The sequence below is a fragment of the Hippopotamus amphibius genome, chromosome 2 (genome assembly GCF_030028045.1).
Source record: "Hippopotamus amphibius kiboko isolate mHipAmp2 chromosome 2, mHipAmp2.hap2, whole genome shotgun sequence".
In the NCBI taxonomy this organism is placed as follows: Eukaryota; Metazoa; Chordata; class Mammalia; order Artiodactyla; family Hippopotamidae; genus Hippopotamus; species Hippopotamus amphibius.
This window is the reverse complement of record NC_080187.1, coordinates 128,210,956-128,229,401: the sequence shown is the minus strand read 5'-3', so window position 1 is coordinate 128,229,401 and position 18,446 is coordinate 128,210,956. Positions and strand designations below refer to the sequence as shown.

The 18,446-nt window shown below is 46.1% G+C and overlaps 1 protein-coding gene across 1 annotated transcript in view; it reads left to right on the top strand.

Moving 5' to 3' along the window:
* FGD3 (FYVE, RhoGEF and PH domain containing 3) overlaps positions 1 to 18,446 on the top strand; it is a 37,610-nt gene that overhangs the window by 1,213 nt on the left and 17,951 nt on the right. The window contains 6 exon segments of the mRNA XM_057725097.1: positions 10,518 to 10,607; positions 11,314 to 11,450; positions 13,053 to 13,209; positions 14,467 to 14,605; positions 15,169 to 15,227; positions 18,160 to 18,306. Of these exon segments, the coding sequence (XP_057581080.1) occupies positions 10,518 to 10,607; positions 11,314 to 11,450; positions 13,053 to 13,209; positions 14,467 to 14,605; positions 15,169 to 15,227; positions 18,160 to 18,306 (729 nt within the window).

Genomic DNA, 18,446 nt, shown 5'->3' with positions numbered 1-18,446 from the left:
TTTTTTTTAAGGCAGTACCATTTTTTTAAAAATTTATTTATTTTATTTATTTATTGGCTGCGTTGGGTCTTCATTGCTGCACACGGGCTTTCTCTATTTGCTGTGAGCAGGGGCTACTCTTCATTGTGGTGTGCAGGCTCCTCATTGTAGTGACTTCTCTTGCTGTGGAGCATGGGGCCTAGGCACGTGGGCTTCAATAGTTGTGGCACATGGGCTCAGTAGTTGTGGCTCATGAGCTCTAGAGTGCAGGCTCAGAAACTGTGGCACACGGGCTTAGTTGCTCCGTGGCATGTGGAATCTTCCCAGGGCAGGGCTTGAACCCGTGTCCCCTGCATTGGCAAGGTGGATTCCTTACCACTGCGCCACCTAGAAAGTCCGGCAGGTGGATTCTTAACCACTGCACCACCAGAGAAGCCCTCCTCTTGTTTTATGAATGGGGAAACCCCAGAGTTGCCCATGGGGTGTGGAAGAGGCAGGAAGAGAGCCCAGGCATGAGTGGAGCCCCGTGCAGATGGCCCCAGAAAGCAGGCATGCCCACGCCTGATGGCTCAGCCTTGAGAGAAAGTTTATCTTCATCCCTTTAGCATTTGGGGCTCTGGGTTCTACACTGGGACACTTGGGGACATGGAAGTTAAGCTGACAGCCCCAGGTTAGAGAGACCACCTATGCATGGGAGGAGAACAGCATAGGTAAGCTGCAAGCGACTGGGTCCCAAGAGAAGCACAGGTGGCATTTGGCCAGGGTCAGGCCCTACCCTCTGGCTCCTGGGCAAAGGGCAGCCACAGGCCTGCACTGTTATAAGCCAGATTCTCAGCGAGTGAGCTGGTGCCCTCTTTTAATCTAGGTTTTCTTATTATTCAGGAATGCTGAAGCTAACAAATCAGGGGATGACTGCCATTTATAGACAGTTATTCCTCACAGTTGCCAAGAGGAGGGGGCACACCACACCATGGGGAACCAGAGGGAAAAGCACCAGGGGTGTCAGAAAGTAGAGGGAGTGGAAATTGTGAGCAAGAGTCTTTTTTAATCACTTAATGATTTTATTTTTTTAATTGAAGTATAGTTGATGTACAAATACTGTGTAAGTTACAGTAGAGTCTTTATTGTTGTTTCTGAGGAGAAGGATGGGATGGCCAGTTTGAATAATTTCAGTGGGCTGTGGGCACAGGGGCTGTCCCTGGATATCTCACACCCGGCTCTGTCTGACTAGGGCAAAGGAAGAGGGGAAAAGCATGTATAGAGGAGGTAGCTGGGTGTGGGCTCTGGGGTTGGTTTGTATTTGAAAGACATTCTTCTTGCAGGTGAATGCTTTATGTCTCTAGGAATCAGTGAACCCTGGGAGGGACAGTCCCTTCAGTGTCAGCAAGGCCCCGAAGTCCTGGTATCAGGATAATGCTGGTCTCATAGAATGAGTTAGGAAATATTCCTTATTCTTTAATTTTTTTTGGAATTAATTTCCCAGGGAAGCTATCTGGTTCTGGGCTTTTCTTTGTTGGGAAGTTTTGCTTATTTAACCTCCTTACTTGTTATTGGTCTGTGCAGATTTTCTACTTCTTCATGATTCAGTCTTGGTAGGTTGTTTGTTTCTAGGAATTTATCTATTTCTTCTAGCTTATCCAATTTTTGGCATTTAATTGTTCAGAGATGACTATTATGATCCCTTGTATTCGACTGTGGTATCAATTGTAATGTTTCCGCTTTCATTTTATTTATTTGACTTCTCTCTCACTTTTTTGGTAAGTCTGGCTAAAGGTTCAATTTTGTTTATCTTTTCAGAAAACAACTCTTAGTTTTGTTGGGTTTTTTCCATTGCTCTTCTACTCTCTGTTTCATTTACCTCTGCTCTAATCTCTATTATTTCCTTCCTCCTGACTGCTTTAGATTTAGTGTGTTCTTTTTCTAATCTGGAAGTGTAAAGTTAGGTTGTTGATTTGAGAGCTTTCTTTCTTTTGCACATATGCATTTATAGCTATAAATATCCCTCTTAGCACTGCTTTTGCCGCATTCTGTAAGTTTTGATGTGTTGTGTTTTCATTTTCATTTGTCTCAAGCTATTTTCTAATTTCCTTTATGACTTCTTTGACTCTTGTTTAAAAGTGTGTTGTATAATTTCCACATATCTGTGGATTTTCCAGTTTTCCCTGTGCTATTGATTTCTAGTTTCATTCTGTTGTGATTGGAAAAGATATTTTTATATGATTTCAGTCTTCTTGAATTTGTTAATGCTTGTCTTGTGGCCTAACATGTGGTCTGACCTGGAGAGCATTCAGTGTGTACTTGAGAAGAATGTATGCTCTGCTGTTGTTAGGTGGAGCGTTCTGCATATGTCTGTTAGGTTCATTTGTTCTATGGTGTTATTCAAATCTCCTGCTTCCTTATTGATATTTTGTGTGTCCTATCAAGTATTGAAAGTAGAGTACTGAAGTCTCCTACTATTCTATTGTTGCTATCTGTTTCTTGCTTCAATTCTGTCAGAGTTTGCTTCATATATTTGGGAACTCTGAGATTTGATGCATAAATATTTATAATTGTTATATCTTCTTGGTGAATTGGTCCTTTTACCATTATATAATGTCTTTCTTTGTATTGTGTAACAGGTTTTTTTTATTTAAAGTCCATTTTGTCTGATGTAAGTATGGCCACTCCTGACTGCTTCTGTTTACCATTTCCATGAAATATCTTTTTGCCATCTTTCACTTTCATCCTATGTGTGTCCTTAAGTCTAAAGTGAGTTTCTTGTGGGTAGCGTGTAATTGGATTTTTTAATCTGTTCAATCAATCCATGTCTTTTGATTGGGAAGTTTAATTCATTTACATTTAAAGTAATTACTGGTAGGGAAGGACTTACTATTGCCTTTTTTCATTGTTTCCTGTATGTTTTGTAGCATTTTTTTGTCCCTCTCTTACTGCTTTCCTTTTTCTAAGTTTAATTGATTTTTTGTAATAATATGCTTTGATTCCCTTCTCATTGCCTCTTGTGTATATTCTATATATTTTTCCTGTTGCAATTACATAAAATATTTAAAGTTATAGCATTTTATTTTTTTTAAGATCTTTCATCTCCTTTTTACTTTTTTATTGTTTTATTGGAATATAATTTCTTTACAATGTTATGTTTCTGCGGTACAACAAAGTGAATCAGCTACATGTATACATATATCCCCTCCCTCTTGGACCTCCCTCCCACTCCCCCATCCCACCCATCTAGGTCATCACAGAACACCAAGCTAAGCATCCTGTGCTATACCACAGATTCCCACTAGCTATCTATTTTACACATGATAATGTATTTATGTAAAACCTAATCTCCCATTTCATCCCACCCTCCCCTTCCCACCCTGTGTCCACATGTCCATTCTCCATGTCTGTGTCTCTATTCCTGCCCTTCAAATAGGTTCATCTGTACCATTTTTCTAGATCCCACATATATGCATTAATATACAATATTTGTTTTTCTCTTTCTGGCTTAATTCACTCTGTATGACAGGCTCTAGGTCCATCCACATCTTTACAAATGACCCAATTTCATTTCTTTTTATGGCTGAGTAATATTCCATTGTATATATGTACCACATCTTTTTTTAAAAAATAAATTTATTTATTTATTTATTTATTTATTTATTTATTTATTTATTTATTTAATTGGCTGTGTTGGGTCTTCATTGCTGCACATGGGCTTTCTCTAGTTGCAGTGAGTGGGGGCTACTCTTCATCGTGGTGTGCAGGCTTCTCATTGCAGTGGCCTCTCTTGTTGCAGAGCATGGGCTCTAGGCATGTGGGCTTCAGTAGTTGTGGCACATGGGCTCAATAGTTGTGGCTCATAGGCTCTAGAGTGCAGGCTCGATAGTTGTGGTGCATGGGCTTAGTTGGTCTGTGGCATGTGGTATCTTCCTGGGGCAGGGATTGAACCCATGTCCCCTGCATTGGCAGGCAGATTCTTACCCACTGTGCCACCTAGAAAGTCCCTGTACCACATCTTCTTTATCCATTCATCTGTTGATGAACTTTTAGGTTGTTTCCATGTCCTAGCTATTGTAAGTAATGCTGCAATGAGTATTGGGGTACATGTGTTTTTTTGAATTATGGTTTTCTCGACATATAAGCCCAGTAGTGGGGTTGCTGGGTCATATGGTAGGTGTATTTTTAGTTTTTTAAGGAACCTCCATACTGTTCTCCATAGTGGCTGTATTAATTTACATTCCTACCAAAAGTGCAAGAGGGTTTCCTTTTCTGCACACCCTCTCCAGCATTTACTGTTTGTAGATTTATTGATGATGGCCATTCTGACTGGTGTGAGGTGATACCTCATTGTAGTTTGGATTTGCATTTCTCTAATAATTAGTGATGTTGAGCATCTTTTCATGTGTATAGCATTTTTGCTTTAAATTGATAAAGATTTAACTTCAATGATATAAAAAAACTCTATTCCTTTACAACTCCCCTTTCCAGACACTCTATATTATTGATGTCAAAAATTATATATTTATAAGTTGAGGGAGGGAGGGACTATGGGGATATGTGTATAAAAACAGATGATTGAACTTGGTGTACCCCCCAAAAAATAATGAATTTTAAAAAAATTGCATATTTATATAGCATATCCTTTCACATAGATTTATAATTTTTAAATGTTTTTGTCCTTTTTGTGTTGCTTTGTGCCAAAATTACAGTAGTACAGGTTACTATATTTGTTCATGCATTTATCTTTATTTATGAACTTTACATTATTATACAGCTTCATGTTGCTATCTACCATCTTTTCACAACTTGAAAGACTTTCTTTAGCATTTCTTATATAGCAGGTCTAGTGGTAATGAACTCTTCATCTTTTGTTTATTTGGAAAAGTTTTTATTTCTTCATTTTTGAAGGATGGCTTTGCTGGATACATATTCTTGGTTGACAGTTTTTTTTTTCCTTCATCACTTAAATATATTATCCCATTCCCCATTCCCCCCACCTTTTTTTATTATAATGGGTCCCAATGTGGTTCTTTGGATTTATCCTAGTTGGAGTTCTGTGAGCTTCTTGAATTTGTGTGTCTATTTCTTTCCTCACATTTGGGACATTTTCAGACATTAATTCTTCAAGTAAGTTCTCTGTTCCTTTCACTCTCTCCTTCTTCTGGGACTCCCATAAGAACGACTTCTGGTCCATTTGATAGTATCCCATAAGTTTCACAGGCTATCTTTGCTTTTCTTCATTTTTTTTTTCTTTTTGTTTCTTTGACTTGATGATTTCAAATGACCTAGCTTGAACTTTTCAGTCTAGTTACTGCAATTTTCAGCTCTAAAATTTCTGTTTGACTCTTTTTTTATATAGTTTCTGTCTCTTTATTGATATTCTCATTTAGTTCATGCATCACTTTACTGATTTCACTTAGTTGTCTATCTGTGTTCTTTTTTTTAGCTCATTGAGCATCTATATGACAGGTATTTAATATTTTTTATAGGCAGTTCACAGATCTATGCTTCTTTAGGGTTGGTTTCTGGAATTTTATTTTGTTCCTTTAATCACATTATGTTTTCCTGTTTCTTTGTAATTTTTTGCTGAAATTTGGGCATCTGGGACACAACCACCTCTCCAGTTTTTGCATGCTGGCTTTGTGCAGGGAAAACCTTAGCCAATCAAGCTGGAAGTTCTAAGACCTATGAAACTTTGTCTGATCTCTTGATCCCCTGGCATCTGTCTGCAGAAAATCAGCTCTAACATGCTGCTTGCCTCTGTTTTCAAATTCTGGCACTGGTCATGACAGCACTCCAAGTCAGGCAAGACAGAAACCAGTCCCTCCGGCAGCTTCCAGATGAGCCAGAACAATGGATGCACAGTTCACTCCTTTGTTCCTATCCTGAGGGAGGAGCCCCATGGTGGGCGGTGTGGGGGGGGTGCTCTTCCCAGTTGTGCTGTGCTATGCTGCATGGGGGAAGAACACAAAAGTGTGCTCCAAACACACCAATTTTCATTCTCTGTTTGATAGAATCTCTTCCTAGTTTTACAATGGCTTGGAAGCTGTAGCTTCTCAGCTGATCTCCAGAGTTTTCACAGAGGAATTCTTGTTTGTATATTGCTGTTAACTCCATGTCTGTGGGGGAGAAGGAGGACCTGTAGCTGTCTTTCTTTCTTTCTTTCTTTCTTTCTTTCTTTCTTTCTTTCTTTCTTTCTTTCTTTCTTTCTTTCTTTCTTTCTTTTTAATATACATCTTTATTGGAGTATAGTTGCTTTAAAATGTGTTATTTTCTGCTGTATAAGAAAGCAAATCAGCTATATGGGTACATATATAGCCATATCCCCTCCCTCTTGAGCCTCCTTCCCACCCTCCCTATCCCACCCTTCTGGGTCATCACAAAGCACCAAGCCAATATCCCTGTACTATGCAGCAGCTTCCCACTATCTATTTTACATTTGGTAGTGTATATATGTCAGTGCTACTCTCTCACTATGGCTCAGGCTTCACTCCCCCCACCCCATGTCCTCAAGTCTGTTCTCTACATCTGTGTCCTTATTCCTGCCCTGCCACCAGGTTCATCAGTACCATTTTTCTAGATTCCATACATATACATTAGCATACAGTATTTGTTTTTCTCTTACTGATTTACTTTGGTCTGTTTGACAGACTCTAGGTCCATCCACCTCACTACAAATAACTCAATTTTGTTCCTTTTTATGACTGAGTAATAGTCCATTGTATATATGTGCCACATCTTCTTTACCCATTCATCTGTTGATGGACATTTAGGTTGCTTCTATGTCCTGGCTATTGTAAATACTGCTGCAATGAACATTGGGGTACATGTTTCTTTTCTTTTCTTTTTTCTTTTTTTTAAGAACTTTTATTGAGATACAGTTAACAGACAATAAACAGCATATATTTAGAGTGTACAATTTGGTATCCCAATCTCCCAATTAATTTCCCCCAACCCTCCCTGCTTTCCCCACTTGGTGTCCATATATTTGTTCTCTACATTTGTGTTTCTGTTTCTGCCTTGCATTTCCTCTTTCATAGTTGTTAGCATTTGCCTTATGTATTGAGGTGCTCCTATATTGGGTGCATATATATTTATAATTTTCATCTCCTCTTCTTGGATTGATCCTTTGATGTTTATGTAATGTCCTTTCTTGTCTCTTGTAATGTTTTTTATTTTAAAGTCTATTTTATCTGATATGAGTATTGCTACTCCAGCTTTCTTTGGATTTCCATATGCATGGAATATCATTTTCCATCCCCTCACTTTCAGTCTGTATGTGTCCCTAGGTCTGAAGTGGGTCTCTTGGAGACAGCATATATATGGGTCTTGTTTTTGTATCCATTCAGCCAGTCTGTGTCTTTTGGTTGGTGCATTTAGTCCATTTCCATTCAAGGTAATTATGTATATGTATGTTCCTATTACCATTTTCTTAATTGTTTTGTTTTTGTTTTTGTAGGTCCTTTTCTTCTGTTTTCCGCTTAGAGAAGTTCCTTTAGCATTTGTTGTAGGGCTGGTTTGGTGGTGCTGAATTCTCTTAGCTGTTGCTTGTCTGTAAAGCTTTTGATTTCTCCATCGAATCTGAATGAGATCTTTGCTGGGTAGAGTATTCTTGGTTGTAGGTTCTTCCCTTTCATCACTTGAAATATATCATGCCACTTCCTTCTGGCTTGCAGAGTTTCTGCTTAGAAATCAGCTGTTAACCTTATGGGCATTCCCTTGTATGTTATTTCTAGTTTTTTCCTTTGTTGCTTTTAATAACTTTTCTCTGTCTTTAATCTTTGTCCATTTGACTACTATATGTCTTGGCATGTTTCTCCTTGGGTTTGTCCTGCCTGGGACTCTCTGTGCTGCCTGGACTTGGGTAGCTATCTCCTTTCCCATGTTAGGGAAGTTTTCAACTATAATCTCTTCCAATATTTTCTTGGGTCCTTTTTCTCTCTCTTCTCCTTCTGGGACCCTTATAATGTGAATGTTGGTGCATTTAACATTGTCCCAGAGGTCTCTTAGGCTGTCTTCAGTTCTTTTCATTCTTTTTTCTTTATTCTTTTCTGCATCAGTGAATATCACCATTCTGTCTTCCAGGTCACATATTCACCCTTCTGCCTCAGTTAATCTGCTATTGGTTCTTTCCAGTGTATTTTTCATTTCAGTTATTGTGTTGCATATCTCTGTTTGCTTGCTATTTAATTCTTCTAGGTCTTTGGTAAACTTTTCGATCTTTGCATCCAGTCTTTTTTCAAAGTCCTGGATCATCTTCACTATCATTATTCTGAATTCTTTTTCTGGAAGAGTGCCTATCTCCTCTTCATTTAGTTGTTTTTCTGGGGTTTTATCCTGTCCCTTCATCTGGTACAAAGTCCTCTGCTTTTTCATTTTCTCTCTCTTTCTGTGACTGTGGTTTTCAGTTCCACAAGATGAAATACTGCTGATACTGCTTGATTCTGCTGTCTGCCCTTTTGTGGAGGAAGCTATCTAGGAGGCCCATGGGTGCTTCCTGATGGGAGGGACTGATGGTGGGTAGAGCTGGGTGGGCAGAGCTCAGTAAGACTTTAATCTGATTTGGTGGGCAGAGCTCAGTAAAACTTTAATCTGCTTGTCTGCCAATGGGTGGGGCTGTGTTCCCACCCTGTTGGTTGTTTGACCTGAGGCTACCTAGCACTGGAGCCTACAGGCTCTTTGGTGGGGCAAATGGCGGACTCTGGGAGGGCTCATGCCAATGAACACTTCCCAGAACCCCTGCTGCCAGTGCCCCTGCCTCCTCGGTGAGCCACAGCCGCCCCCCACCTCTGCAGGCAACCCTCCAACACCAGCAGGCAGGTCTGGTTCAGTCTCCTGTGGGGTCACTGCTCCTTCTCCCGGGGTCCTGGCGAGCACATTTTTTTGTGTGCCCTCCAAGAGTGCAGTCTCTGTTTTCCCCAGTCCTGTGGAGGTCCTGCAATCAAATCCCACTGACTTTCAAAGTCTGATTCTCTGGGGATTCCTCCTCCCGTTGCTGGACTCCCAGGTTGGGAAGCCTGACGTGGGACTCAGAACCCTCACTTTAGTGGGTGGATTTCTGCAGTATAACTATTCTCCAGTTTGTGAGTCACCCACCCAGCATTTATGGGATTTGATTTTAACACAATTGCGCCCCTCCTATCATCTCATTGCAGCTTCTCCTTTGTCTCTGGATGTGGGGTGTCTTTTTTGGTGAGTTCCAGTGTCTTTCTGTCAATGATTGTTCAGCAGTTAGTTGTAATTCCGGTGCTCTTGCAAGAGGGAGTGAGCGCACGTCCTCCTACTCCACCATCTTGATCCTATCTCTCTTCATGTTTCTTTTTGAATTATGGTTTAGGAGGAGCTGTAGCTTTCTTTCTTTTTTTTTATTTTCTTGAAGTATAGTTGATTTACAATGTTGTGTTAATTTCTACTGCACAGCAAAGTGATTCAGTTATACATATATGTACATTCCTTTTAATATTCTTTTCCAGTATGGTTTATCACAAGATATTGAATATAGTTCCCTGTTCTATACACTAGGACCTTGTTCCTTGTTGTTTATCCATTCTATATATATTAGTTTACATTTGCTAATCCCAAACTCCCAATTCATCCCTCCCACACCCCACCCTCTCCCTTGGCAACCACAATTGTGTTCTCTATGTCTGCGAGTCTGTTTCTGTTTCATAGATAAGTTCCTTTGTGTCAAATTTTAGATTCCTCATATAAGTGATATCATATGGTCTTTCTCTGTGTGACTTACTTCACTTAGTATGATAACCTCTAGTCCATGTTGCTGCAAATGGCATTATTTCATTCTTTTTAATGGCTGAGTAATATTCCATTATATATATATAGTACCACATCTTTTTTATCCATTCATTTGTTGATGGACATTTAGGTTGTTTCCATGTCTTGGCTATTGTAAATAGTGCTGCAATGAACATTGGGGTGCATGTGTCTTTTTGAATTATAGTTTTGTCTGAACATATGATCAGGAGTGGGATTTCAAGATCATATGGCAACTCTATTTTTAGTTTTTTGAGGAACCTCCATAGTGGCTGCACCAATTTACATTCCCACCATCAGTGTTCCCTTTTCTCCACACCCTCTCTAGCACTTCTTCTTTGTACACTTTTTAATGATGGCCCTTCTGACCAGTGTGAGGTGGTATCTCATTATAGTTTTGATTTGCATTTCTCTAATAATTAGCAATGTTGAGCATCTTTTCGTGTGCCTGTTGGAAGGGTTTGTAGCTTTCTAATCTGCTGTCTTGCTGATGTCACTCTACAATATATTTTGATGTGGCTATTGCAGCTGCTCTGTAGTCATAGTCCCAGGAGAATAGAGTTTTTTCTGGGCTGCGGAAGGTTTGGAGGGATTGGTAGAAACTATCATGTCTTCCTCAGAAACCTCCCTGGAAATTCCATCTGTAAGAACCGAGTCCCATATCCCAGTCTCAGAAGCCTCCTCTGGTCTTTTGGGGCCCCTGGTCACCCCTGGCATGCCTTTGTTAGATGCTGCCTCCCCAAAGCTCACCTTCTCCGGGTGAGCTTTTGCTCTTCTGTTCACAGTGCTCTGAGCCCCAGAAGCTGCTCCACATTGCCCAGGAGCTCCTGCACACCGAGGAGACCTACGTGAAGCGGCTGCATCTGCTAGACCAGGTAGCCCTCCTGGCTTGGGGCCTGCATTTTTCTACTTCCAGAGTTTCAGTGGGCAGTTTCAGAGGCAAACTTTCTATCTTAGCATTGGCTAGGCCTTGCAGTTGGAGTATGACTGACATGAATGCTAAAACTTGGACAAATTTCAGTCTCCTCCAGAGAGTCTTAGTTTTTGTTTTCAGAACCTGTGGCTCTGGGGCAAAGGTCTTGTGCAGTCACCTTGGGGGTTTGTTCTTGGCAGTTAAATTATCTGAGTGTGTAAATGGCCTCTGGACTTCTTTCTGCATAAATAGTTGGGACAGTGGGTGGCACTCTCCCTGTCCACCTGGCAACATGAGGTTTATGAGCACAGGAAGTAAAACTCCAACAGAAATCAGCTTTTGACAGGTGCTGCTTCTGTTTGCAGCTCACTAAGCAGAGAAAGGAAATCAGGACCATCCATTTCCCATGTAAGGTACACGGAAGAAAGATGGACTGTCCCTGTCTAGCGGGGACTGTCCCTTTCTCACTGCCAATTCTTAGCCATAAGTAAGCTTGCTTTAAGACTATAACGTTCTCTGAGCCAGTCTGGTGAAGTGGAAGGTTCACTAAGAAAACATAAGGCAATGGCAGCCCTTCTTGAGCCCCCATACCTGCAGCAGAAGCATGATTGCAACCATCTGCAGTGACCCACACTCAGTGACCACTGCACGGGCTTCTCCGTGCCCAGGTTTTCTGCACTCAGCTGACGGAAGCAGGGATCCCTTCGGAAGTCACCACAGGCATCTTCTCTAACATCTCCTCCATCTATCGCTTCCACGGGCAGTTCCTCCTGCCTGAGTTGCAGACGCGGATCACGAATGAGTGGTAAGTGCAGCTCATGGTGCCCGAGAAGTGGAGGGGCCGGCACCTCCCAGGGAGTTTGGCTCCAATGCCCTTGGTGGTTGAGGGTCATGGCAATTCTGTTGCAGTGGTTTCGTTGAATACTCCCTGCCAAGCAGCCTCTAAATCTGGGGTTTGCATGCCCAAAAGCCAGGCAGCACCTGGGGAGCCTGTCTCATAGTGCCCTGGGCTCTCTTTCTGCAGGGTCCTGGCCAACCCCGACCCCACGGCCTCTCAGTGTCTAAGTTTCTTCATCTGCAAATTAAAGGAACTTTAATGCCTGCTCAGGGTCTTGTGGAATTTAAATGAGGTTTGATATGTGCGAACACCAGAAAATAGACAGTGCTTGGTTTATTTTCCCTCCTCGTATATATTGCACCTCCGCTTAAAAAAAATGAGATGTTTTTCTCCTTCAGCAGTGTCCCCAGAAGTCTGTCCATCTGTCCCTCTGCTGCTTCCACTCATTTATAGCAGACAGACAGCTCAGCTGTAAGAAATGATAATAAAACATCACAGACACAGCCCCCAGCTTGCCATTCTCCACATTATGTGCTTCCCCTTCTGTTCGGGGTGCTGTTGCAGCTTTGCTTTGGGGTCTCTGCCATCTCCCCTCTTCACTGACCTGGCTTGAGCCAGTGTGTGGTTCTTCTGTGGTGAGAGGAGAAGAGCCCATTCTCTAAGCTGCAGCCGGGCCAGGGAGAACCCAGAGGCCAGGAGGCTTGATGTGGGGGGGGGGGGGTGTCCCTGTAACTACAAGGCTCAGCGAGGGTCCAGGTCAATTTGTAAATATTTAGGACACGCGCCACCTGCACAGCAGGTTAGACTGTGTCCAAGGCCATGAGGTTAAAGCTCAGGGCTGGATGGGCTTTCTGGCTGACAGCACTGCACACCTGCTAGAAGTGAGTTTCCTCCGCAAGGCCCTGGAGAGACAGTCAGCGCACAGTCACTCCTTGTAGAATGACGATGTGAGAGCCCAGCAGCTTGTGCATCCGCCTCCACGGTGGTGAGCCTGTGATCGCACGTTCCCAGTAATGCTGCAGAGGATGGCTTTGCGCATGTGCCTTTTTTTCTTCTTTTCGATTGTTTCTTTGGGAAAAATCCCCCGCAGTTCTAAGGTCAAAGATTATTAATATATTTTCTGCTCCTTGAAATTTATTTCCAGATCCCCGTCCAAACCATTCATTATTACACAGTGCTGCTTTCCCATGCCGTTGACAGAGTTAGATTGCCCCGTTGTTCCTAATCTTTGCTCCTATAGAAGAAGTATAGTGGGGTTTTCTTGACTCTCTTTGACAACCGTGGCTCATCCCTGAAGCGATTCCATTGTGACTAACAGCTCCTGGTTTTGAGCAATGGTTCTATGACTGCACTGCTGAAGTACTTTACACGATCGTCTAGGTAACACACTATTTCCCATCCCATGTGGCACAGGGGAGGAAAGTAAGGCTTAGAGAGGGTGACCAGCTTGCCCAGCATCACACAGAGCTGGGAGTTAGGCCATTCTCCCATAGCTCCCTGGCGAAGTCCCTGTCCCACCCTGGCCCTTCACTGGAGCTGTTTGTCTGATGCTCTCATTCCCTCATGAAGGGACACGAACCCCCGGCTTGGAGACATCCTGCAGAAGCTGGCCCCGTTCCTCAAGATGTATGGCGAATATGTCAAGAACTTCGACCGGGCCATGGAGCTGGTGAGCACGTGGACCCAGCGCTCACTGGTGTTTAAAGACATTGTCCAAGGCATCCAGGTAGGGCAGCCCCACCTCTGCTTCATGGGCACAGTGCTGGGGTTATGGTTCAACATGGAGAAAATCAGTAACATTGTGGGATGGGTCCAGATGCTGTATTGATGCTTGATCCTTAAAGTAACTCCCAGAGACAAATCATCATTTTCATCTCATGGGTGAGGAAATCATGACTCAAAAAGTTTGTGCAATCTGCGTCTTCACAAACTATTATTCAATAGGACCTGGATTCGAACGTGCCGGCCTGCCTCCACAGCGTCCCTCAGTGGCTAGTGCAAGCACTTAGGAAAATGTTGCATAGGTCTTTCTTTCTCTTTTTCTGCATACAGTCTGTTCGCACCTCTGGTTGCTGTTGTCTTCTGCCATGTTGGTCTTCTTCTTTTTTATACTGCTTCCAAGGCCATGAGGTTGAAGTTCAGGGCTGGATTGGCGCACAGACGTTCCTTGTATAGTAATGGTGGGAGGGTCCAGCAGCTTGCTCATCTGCAAGCTGCTTTTTTCTATGTTAAGGTTTTTATATGTTAAGAATGTCAGCTGTTAACTGTCAAATGTGTTGCAAATTATTTTTCCCCATTGACCTTTTATTTTTTAACTTTATTTATGATTTTGTTTTCCATACAAAACACTGGGGTTTTAATTAGCCATGTTTACCAAAGTTAAATCAAGTAATTCTTTAAAAAATATTATAAGTATGTGCCACGTACACGTGTTTACACATGCACATGTGCACCTACATTCCTCACTGTAGCCTGAAAGGCTGATGGGCACTGAGACCCTCTGTGCTGAGGTTTGGAGGCCAGGCTTGGATTTGGGGTGGCCCCTTGATAACTTCCTGTGTTTCCCCCGGATTCCACTGTAATCAGGTCACCCACGATTTCTCAGTGTAGGGTCCTAGATCCCCCTGCGTCTCTCAGCATCCCCATCCCTTCCCAGAGAGGATGCTATCTGAGGTTCCCCTCTCCCCTTTGGCTGCACCCCCTGCACCCTCACCCCCTCACTTATGTCTGGAGGTGACACCTCCCAGCTGTCCCCACAGAACAGTGTCCAACAAGGATGTGTATAAAAGGGCCAGTGCTGGGTCTAGAGCAGGGCTGCCTGGGGTCCGGCCTCTTACTCCATTGTTCAACCTCTCCAAGCCTCAGTTTCCTCTGCTGTAAGATGCGGTCCGCAGTCAGTCGGGTATGGGTACTCCAGGCAGCCTCCTGGGGGGCCCACATGTGTGGCCATGGGTGTCCCCCACTGCCTCTGTCTCCCCCACAGAAGCAGGAGGTGTGCGGAAACCTGACGCTGCAGCACCACATGCTGGAGCCCGTGCAGAGGGTCCCCCGCTATGAGCTGCTGCTCAAGGACTATCTGAAGAGGCTCCCAGAGGACGCCCCAGACTGGAAGGATGCAGAGAGTGAGCCGGGCAGCCACAGGCCGTGGGAGCTGGGGCCCTGCTGAAAACCCACATCGAGAGAGTCAGAGACAGAAAGAGAGAGACAAAGGGGCAGAGACAGAGGGACAGATAGAGACAGCAAGACGGAGAGAGCTCCAAGTGACCCCTAAACAAGGAAGTGACTGAGAGTCTGCCGGTAGGGGAAAACCGGCCCTGCCCCCATGGCAGGGCGGGGGGTGGACGATGGTTCCGTGGAGGGGCTGCTAAGTGCTGGCAGAGCTCAGGCCTCGCAGAGGACCTCGTGGGGCTGGCGAGGCTGCTCCTGGCGCGGGGGTGGCAGCTGGCGGGCAGCACGGGGCAGGGTCTGAGCGGGGGAGAGGGACGCCAGCCCTGGCAGACCCCCAGTGAATGGGATGTGTTTGCAGGGTCGCGTGCCCACAGCCCAGGCCAGGTCTCGTGAGCAGCCTGGCACCGCGGTGGGAGAGGGCAGGAGTAGGGCAGAGCCCGGCAGGAAGCCGCATGGGGCGAGCACCTGCGCGGAGCCACCAGGCGCCCTGCAGCCGGACCCTGTCTTCTTCCTGCAGGGTCCCTGGAGCTCATCTCCACAGCTGCCAACCACTCCAACGCTGCCATTCGGAAAATGGTGAGTGTGGGCGTTCCCAGGAGATGCCCAAGGGGCCCACAGTGTGGGGCAGGGAGGGCACAGGGTGCGGCCAGGCACCGTCAGCACACACACCCAGCCACCTGTCCCCCCGGAAGACAGAGGCTGCACTGAGAGCTCCACAGGCTGCCCTTACTAGCGTGGTGACCGCTGGTAAGGTACACAGCCCTCCGTAAAATGCTTTCCATCCGTGAAATGAGGTCACGGACAGCGCCCGTCTCACTGGGCTGTCGTGGGGATTAAGGCACTCTACACAGAGTGCGTGGGACAGGACCTGGCACCTCTCAGCGTCAGCATCATTTGTTCGTTCACTTATTCACTGAAGCTCTGTCAGCTGGAGCTGCTATGACAAAGTATTATAGACTGGACGGCTTAAACAGCAGGCATTTACTCTCACCCTGCTGGAGGCTGGGAGTCCAAGATCAAGGTGAGGTGGACTTAGCTCCTCGCTGTGTCCTCGCGTGACAAAGCGAGAGAGCAAGCTCTCTGGTGTCTCTTATTAGGGCTCTAATCTCATCACGACCCCCCCACCCCTCCCCACCCCATGACCATGACCTCATCTAAACTTAATCACCTGCCGAAGGCCCCACCTCCAAATACAGCCTGAAGGTGGAGGAGACGGTGTCCTCTTGTCGATCTAACAACCCCGAGTAATGGGAGTAATGGGATCTGCACGTGGGGAGGCCTCCTAGCCTATACCAACACCTTTTGAGCCCGCTGGCCCTGTCCCATAGGCCCTCGTTTGGCCTGCACACTGCCTCACATGGTGTAAAAATTTCTAAGTCCTTGCCCAGAATTACAGGTCAGGGCATTTCACAGGAGAATCCAAATGCTTGGCTTTACTGGAAAACTCTGAAAGCCCCAGGCCCACACTACAACCTGGGATGAAGCAAGGTGCCCCCTCAGTGGGCCGGCTCTCCAGCCTCCGCAGTCCCCACCCAGCCCCAGTTCCCTCAGTCCTGAGACCTACTGACTTTCACGTGGGCACTGTTGTTTTTTGAGAGGAAAAGAAAGTGAACTATTTCTTTGACCTCGCATCTCTCAAAAGCAAGAAAGAGAGACGGGCCGCCTGTTTGGGGACAACTCTTGCTGTGTGTGGTCCACGTCCTGTGTCCTCGCTACCCGCCGGGACTGGGTCTGGAGCCCCCAGACCAGAGGGGCCTGAGGTCGGGCCCGCAGAGGGGCACCCACAGCGGGGCACCCACAGCAGCCTCAACAGGCGACATTTCCCCCTAGATCCTTTTACTCTAATTTCCCCCGTTTCCCTCCCCAAGACTAAATCTAATGCAGGAGAAAGAGCTGCTTCATGGAAGTCCGTGGTCATGAGCTCACAAGGAGCCCATGGACCTTTGGGGAGCCCCCATGGGCCTACATCTCTGTCCCAGTGTAGCACGCCCACCGTGTGGCAGTTCTTGCTCCAAGTCTGGCGAGGCCTCTGTGACAGGCAGGGGGCTCCCGTCAGGGGTGGGGGGAGGTTTATCAGTGTGTGCTCACGGGACCCTCCTCGTGCGTCCACTGTCCATCCCTAATCCCCTCAACCTGGAGCACCACCCCAGCCTCCCCACCTCCAGTCTCCCTGGTCTCTGATCCACGCTTCTCTACTCTGAGCTTTCTACAGGTTGCTTATTTTTTCACTTCCTGTCCAGAACCCTCCTGGCCTGCCACCGCCTGCCAGGTACACATACAAGCTCTCCTACATGCCAACTGCACACCCAGCCCCAGTACACATAAGGCCCTTGGGCCCTGCCTTGCCTGCTCCCCCTAACTCTCCAATGCTGGCCCCCTGTCCTGCTCCCATACCCACATCTCCCAGCTGTTCCCATGCCAGAGGCAGAAGGGCCACCAAACCAGTCTGCTTCCAGGGCCTGCAGGCTAAGATGGGTCAGGTCCAAGGGCAGTGGCTGCTGTAGCATGGTGGGTCCACGCTCCTTGTTGCCGGGTTAAGGCTCCTGTAGGCTCAGCTCTGCCTTTGGCTGTGTTCACTCCTGCATTCCTGGCTCAGGCCCCTGGTCAGGGCCCATGGCCTCTTGGCCCAGAGCTGGAGCAATGAGCTGCCTACCCTCTCCTCTCACACCCCAGGGGTGCTGGTTGGCCATATGACCACACAACCAGTCTCGAGGCCAGAGGGAGATGACCTGCAGATAGGCAGAGGTCTGGTCTCGTCATGGCCCTGGGCCACCTGAGGGTGGAGCAGCAAACCGGGTAAGGCTACCACAACAGGGGATGACTGTCCAGGGCAAAAGCTGCAGCTGCCCAGCGTGTCTCCTCTGACACGATGCCCTTCACGTGGAGGCGAAGAGAGCAGTCCCAGTTCTCTAGCGGAAACATCTCCAGCAACTCAATTTCTTTTAAGCTCTTTATTAGAGTATAATTGCTTTACACTGTTGTACCAGTTTTTACTGTACAACAAAGTGAATCAGCTGTATTTATACATACATCCCCATATCTCCTCCCTCCCACGACTCCCTCCCACCCTCCCTATCCCAGCCCTCTAGGTCATCACCCATCATTGAGCTGATCTCCCTGTGTTATGCAGCAGCTTCCCACTATCCAGCAACTCACTTGATTTCTCTGTGCCTCAGTTTCTCTGTCTACAGATTGAGGATAATAATGGCATCTGCCTCTTAGGGCCAGTGCTGGAATTAAATTAATTAATACCCACTTTGTGAGTTGAACAGCGCAGGGCACGTAGCAATGGTGCTAGCTGTCACTATTTATTACTCTCTGCAAGGTGAACTTCTGTTCTTCAACGCCCGTGTTTTCCCTCCCACCCTGTTGTCAGCAGGATCGTGATCCCATCTTGGTTCTGGACCACACTTGTGGGGCAGGGTTCCACTCACCTCTGGGTCCCTGGCCCTGGCAGGCCTCCAGTCCCTGTGGTCGTGCAGCTGCCTGAGCCCTGTGTCTCTCTTAGGAAAAAATGAACAAGCTCTTGGAGGTCTACGAGAGACTGGGTGGGGAGGAAGACATCGTCAACCCTGCAAACGAGCTGATTAAGGAGGGCCACATCCAGAAGCTGTCGGCCAAGAATGGCACGACCCAGGACCGCCACCTCTTCCTGGTGAGCCCTCATCCGGTCACACCCAGCCCTGTCCAGTTCTGCCCAGCCAGGCTGTAAGCCACGCCCCTGCCACGCCACGCCACGCCACATCCAGCCCAGGCGCAGAGCCCGGGCCCACCCAGCCACTCAGCCACACCATC